The sequence below is a fragment of the Diabrotica virgifera genome, chromosome 7 (assembly GCF_917563875.1).
Source record: "Diabrotica virgifera virgifera chromosome 7, PGI_DIABVI_V3a".
NCBI classification, from domain to species: Eukaryota; Metazoa; Arthropoda; class Insecta; order Coleoptera; family Chrysomelidae; genus Diabrotica; species Diabrotica virgifera.
In genome coordinates this window covers 58593991-58599990 of record NC_065449.1, presented here as the reverse complement: position 1 = coordinate 58599990, position 6000 = coordinate 58593991, and the positions used below count along the sequence as shown (strand labels likewise).

General features: G+C 30.7%; 1 protein-coding gene across 1 annotated transcript in view; it reads left to right on the top strand.

The window, feature by feature from the left end:
- Positions 1-1518: 1518 nt before the first annotated feature.
- Positions 1519-6000, top strand: part of LOC114342221 (synaptotagmin-7) — a 209539-nt gene continuing 205057 nt past the window's right edge. The window contains exons 1-3 of the mRNA XM_050656848.1: positions 1519-1531; positions 2383-2404; positions 2498-2636. Coding sequence (XP_050512805.1) covers positions 1519-1531; positions 2383-2404; positions 2498-2636 — 174 coding nt within the window. The remainder of the gene's footprint in view (positions 1532-2382; positions 2405-2497; positions 2637-6000) is intronic.

Below are 6000 nucleotides of genomic sequence, written 5' to 3'. Positions count from 1 at the left end.
TATACTGGGTGTTCCATTAAAAAAAAGTCAACAACGTTTTTTTCAAAAATCCGCCATTTTTCTTTTCGTATTTGAAAGCGATATAAAAAATTCAGTCCATTCAGACAAAACTTTTACTAAAATAAAAAATTTCAGCGAAAACCGCATATTTCTTTCTTGAGCCGTTTAGAAGTTATAGGCAGTTAAAATGGGGGAAAATATAAGTGGACACCTGGTATTAGCCAAATTATTTATTAATATAAATAGTATTAACTGGTGTCACAAAAGCTGGTAATACTTTTGAAGTTGAAATTTTTGTAACAATTTTTTATACCCTAAATTTTAATTTTTCAACCGAACAATTGATGGATATGATATTTGTTTTGGGTGAAACCATTAGAAATTATTACCAGCTTTTGTGACACGACTACATAGATACTATTTACTTCATAATATACTTCTATAACGTTCATTTGTTTCAAAGCATCCTTTATACCTTCTTAATATGTAGGTAAATTAAAAAGTTATTAAGTGATCTTACTCGTATACAGTGAGCACGTAAAGGTTGGAATAAATTCATTTTCTCGAGAACGGACGATTTTGGAAAAAAATCCCGAAACAGGTCAATTTTTATTTTTAAATTAAGACTTTTTGGCATATATATTATACTAGTGACTTCACCCATCTGGGCGTGATGACGTCATCGATGATTTTTTTAAATGAGAATAGGGGTCGTGTGATAGCACATTTGAAAGGTAATTCAATTTTCTATTCAGTAATATAAACATTAACATAATTATTTATATAGGGTGTCCAAAAAAAATTGTTTTGGATTCAATTTATTGGCATAAAAAGAAGAATGTATGTAATTTATTTAATTCAAAATACATTTTACGGCTCTCAGAAAACAGAAAAAAATGTATATTTGCAAAATAATCATTGCTTTTAGCTTAAATTAATTGTTCAAATTGTCACGAGGCTGGTGGGTGGCTGCTTTAATATTGAATTTAAGCAAAAAACAATATTTATTTGCCAAATAAACATTTTTTTCCTGTTTTCTGATAGCAGTAAAATGTATTTTGAATTAAATAAATTATACACATTCTTCTTTTTGTTTCAATAAATTTAATTAAAAAAAAATTTTTTGGGCACCTTGTATAAATAATTATGTTAATGTTTATATTACTGAATAAAGAATTGAATTACCTTTCAAATGAGCTATCAGACGACCCCTATTCTCATTTAAAAAAATCATCGATTACGTCATCACGCCCAGATGGGTGACGTCACGAGTATGATATATATATGCCAAAAAGTCGTAATTTAAAAATAAAAATTGACCTGTTTCGGGATTTTTTTCCAAAATCGTCCGTTCTTGAGAAAATGAATTTATTCCAACCTTTACGTGCTCACTGTATAAAATTTAACTAACAAAATTGGGTACAATAAAGTTACTGGGGTAGAAAAATTTCTAAGGTAGATTTTAAAATTGGTTGTTTAATTTAATTATTAATTTATCCATATTAATTACTTATTAGTATGGTAAATTATTGTTAGTGACATAATTTTAAAGTTATTAAATTCAATTAAGTTGCACTTGCATACGTTTTATTTTAATCTTTAATTACGTTTTTATTTTTATCTTTCGTATTTTAGTGTATGTTTCTAAAATCAGATAATAATTTTTTTTGCACAAAAATTTAATTAAAATTATCGCGGATATTATAAAATATCCGCGAAACGTAAAATCTATAGTTCTTTTTTAAATATTTACAAAACCAAACATGCTATGTACATACAACCTTATACCAAAAGAAAGGCTGTAATATTTACTACAAAATGCAATACTAATATACAGGGTGTTCCATTAAAAAAATGAGAAAGTTTTGAATTTGCAAATAGTGATCACACTGTATATTTTATGGCTATAAGTAAAAGATATTAAATTATTTAAAAATGACACTATAATATAAAAACTTTGACCTAGCACTTAAATTTTTATTCCTTGGAAACATAATTCACAGCCCTATAAATATTACCATTTTTCTCAATAAAAATGTAAATATTTCGAAAATTATTAACTTTAGGCATATATGACCTTATACAAATTTTTCATATTTTTAAAAACTATATTCAAAAATGATTTATTATATAGGGTGTTCCTTTTAAAAAAATATATATTTGGTTCATACCGTCGTTCTGACTCACCCTGTATAATCGAAAGTAATTTTAAATTATAGACGGTTTTAATATACATTAGTTTTGTTAAAAACATTTTTTTGTATATCCCATAGTTTGGCTGTAATCAAAGGAAACCAGAGGTTTGGCGCACCCTGTATATATTTTACATTTATGTAATAAGTAGTGAACCATTTTACAGCTTTACTTTTTTGTTTTCTCTAGTTATTGGTCTATACTGGCTTGTGTAATTTTTGCAACGTTTGCAGTTGTGTTTGCAATTGCAATTAACTAATACAAACACACTTCCACCGTACTAAGTTTGTCTTTCTCTTTGCAGGACTACAGGCAGTCCCCAAGCCAAATCACCGGCAGGCAGCAGCCAGGGAGCACTTCCCCCAGAAGCACGTACCCCCACCGCATCGTCGAAAGGGGCGCTTCAGAATGTCAAGGGGGACCACCCATCGGTAAGCCAGGATGTAAGCATGATCTGTTTTCTATTACTATCCTAGTTTCTAAGTTTAGGGTTTTTATCCAGAGTATTAACAAAATATTTTTTGGTTAGAGTAATAAATAATGTACTTAATAACTTACAGACTAAAATAAATATAAAATATACATATTCTCATATATTTATTTAAAAAAACACACACTTTTTTTAAAACTTTAAAGACCTTTTCGATTTTAAAAATAAATAACATATTTGAGGCTCTGTTACGACATAAATTCGACGTCTTCTTCTTTTTGTCTGGCGTTACAACTTGGAGTGAGTCTTCGCCGCGTCCACTATAGCGTTCCATGTTCTACGATCTTGCGCTTCGATTTCCCATTGTTATACCACAATTATTAATGAAGCCATTTTGGAAATTTTGGATATCCGATTTGTCTGAAAATTGGTATATAGCTTCTGCGGGGCGTAAAAATAAGATATTTAAGGTCAAAAAATTTTTCTAAAAATGTTATTTTCTGCGATTTTACAGTGATTTGCTGTTTATTTAAACAAATTTGCATTTTGTGTCGTAACGTATCAATGAAAAACATACCATTTTAATAGAAGGGACTCAAAAATGTCATTATATGGCATTATAATAAGTTATTTTCATTCAAAACAAGTTTCTGATCAAATTTTATAGTGTAGAAAACTTTAAAATACTGTTTTTTACATTTTCCTCCATTGCTAAAATACGTAATCATCGATTTGGCTGAAAATTTGCCCACTGATAGCCAAGATATAGGACTTTAAGTGGTTAGAAGGATTTAAATTATGTTATAATATCAAAAAAGTTACATGCAGTAATATCAGACTCAAAAGTATATTAGTACAATCGGGATAGCATTTGACTTTGCATGCCGAGCTGCCCAAAGTTTTATTTTTCTAATCTTTAGGGGAATCAATAGTAGTCTAAATTTAAAATTACGAATGAATTTCTCCGTTATGTTAGCCGCCATCTTGATTTTAAAGGAGAACCTGTTTTGCTCAATATATCCGCCATTTTTAACTTTTCGACAAAAATTTTAGGAACTGAAATTATTCCAAAGAAATCGTATTTACAATTATTACAATTTCTTATTTAACAGTTTTTGTCGTGAGGTCGATATTTTCAAGTTAATTGTACTGTCTATATTTTTGACTATGATATTGCATGTAACTTTTTTCGTATTGTAATATAATTCAAATCCTTGTCACCACTTAAATTCCTATGTTTTGGCTATCTCTGGGCAAATTTTGAGCCAAATCGATTATGATGTATTTTGGGAATGGAGAAAAATATAAAAAACGGTATTTTAACCTTTTCTACACTATAAAATTTGATCAAAAACTTGTTTTGAATCAAAGTAACTTGTTATAATGCCATATAATGACATTTTTGGGTCCTTTCTATTGAAATTATAGGTATGTTCTAGCAAACAGTCAAACTAGTCAGAAACCGTCAGCAAACAGTTGGTCAGTGAGAGAACATAATACAGTCACCCACCAGTGCTATCCCCTCTACTCGCGCTGGTCCGCTATTCGATGATGGTTTCAAACCGTTTGAAACTGATGCTAGAACAAACCTATTATGTTTTCCATTAATACTTTACGATAGAAAATGTAAATTTGTTTAAATAAATACCAAATCACTGTAAAATCGCATAAAATAACATTTTGAGAAAAAAGAAGAAGAAGATTTTTTGACCATAAATATCTTATTTTTACGTCCCTCAGAAGTTATATACCAATTTTCAGACAAATCGGAGATCCAAAAATTTTTTTGCTCCAAAATTGAGTGATTTGAAATGGAATCACCCGTTTACGATAAAGGTGGCAAAGCTCAAAATTATAACGTGTACGCCATAACCCGTATTCCTGCACGCCTGTACAAAAATGGCTTAGGATTTTACGTTCAAAACAGCCTCAACTTTTCTGACGTATCACTTTTTGTCAACGTCCACGTTTCTGACACGTAATCAAGATAATGACACTGAAGCGTAGATAATCAGTGATCCAGAGGTTAGTGCAACCAAAAAACAAGGCTTTTGTGTCTTCACCCTAAAAAATTATTACTAAGCATAAGCAGTTGTCATTCTCGCAAGGAAGATTGAACAAGGCTGTACAAATGATAAGGAGATAAACATACGTCATATATGCCAGTGTTACGCATACGCATTGGTGAGGATCTGAGAAATGCTTAGTTTGAATTAGAAGACAGGTTATGTTTCATGGAATGTTTTACTATGCATGAACTGGCAGTCCCGGATTAAGAATCTTGAGACCCATAGGCAACCCAAGCTATAAGGCCTCTTAAGGCTTCCGCTTTCTCTCTCCAAAACCACCTCGGTTAACCCCTCCATCTCCATCCTCCATCTGCAGTTTTAAGTTTAATCCCTTTTCTCTGTAATGATTTACTGACAGCATTGATGCATTCTAAAATTGTTGCCCAAAACTCATTCATTACGAATGTTTCTTTTTTTGACATTTCTTTCAACAAACACTTAGCCTCTTGAACTGTTTCATCCTTTTGATTAGTGTTTTCAGCAAGGGAATGCACAGCAGATTTAAAGACGTTGTAACCTTTAGACAAAGCTCTTGTTGTATTAGCCCTTGCATTCCATCTAATGCTGCTTATTATTTTAATGACTAGATCGTGGCGAATGGGATCGCTTAGTGGAGTTTCATTTAAACATTTGATCATAACTTTCCGACGGTTGGTAGAGGCTAAAAAAATTGTACACGGACTGAACAAACCACAAATACGATATTGCTCCATAGTCTGGGCTGATTACCGGCGAATAGGCCATTTTTGGGAAAAGTTATTTACCAGCAATTTTATTGCTGGAATCGAATCATAAGATCCTATATATTAATAATATAGGTATGCAAAGTCCTCAGATAGTGTGCTACTTTTTTTATAAACAAAATGGCGCACGAAAATCGTGTTTTTTTCAATTATTGCTCTATAACTCCGAAGATTTTAACTTTACAACAAAAACACTCAAATAAAAATTCACCGTGATTAAATTCTGCATAGAGACGCGTTTTTCCCGATCTGTTCCGACGAAAATTTTCCTCGGAAAATGCGGGTTTTCCCAACAAAATCTTTAATTTTCAAATAAAGTTTTAGATAAGTAATTATCTACCAATAATTAAATAATTTGGTGACTTAAAAGCCTTTTTGGTTTAGATTATAGTTCCAGAAGAGCTGATGAAAATTAAACGAATATTTTAGCAACAATTCAATTGTTAATTAATAATTTACGGTCGCAATAATAACCAAAATAATTATGATACACTGATCAAGCTTTGAAATCTTATAAAGATGAGATGCCTATTTAATATTTTGTCGACAAAATATGAATTTTTTA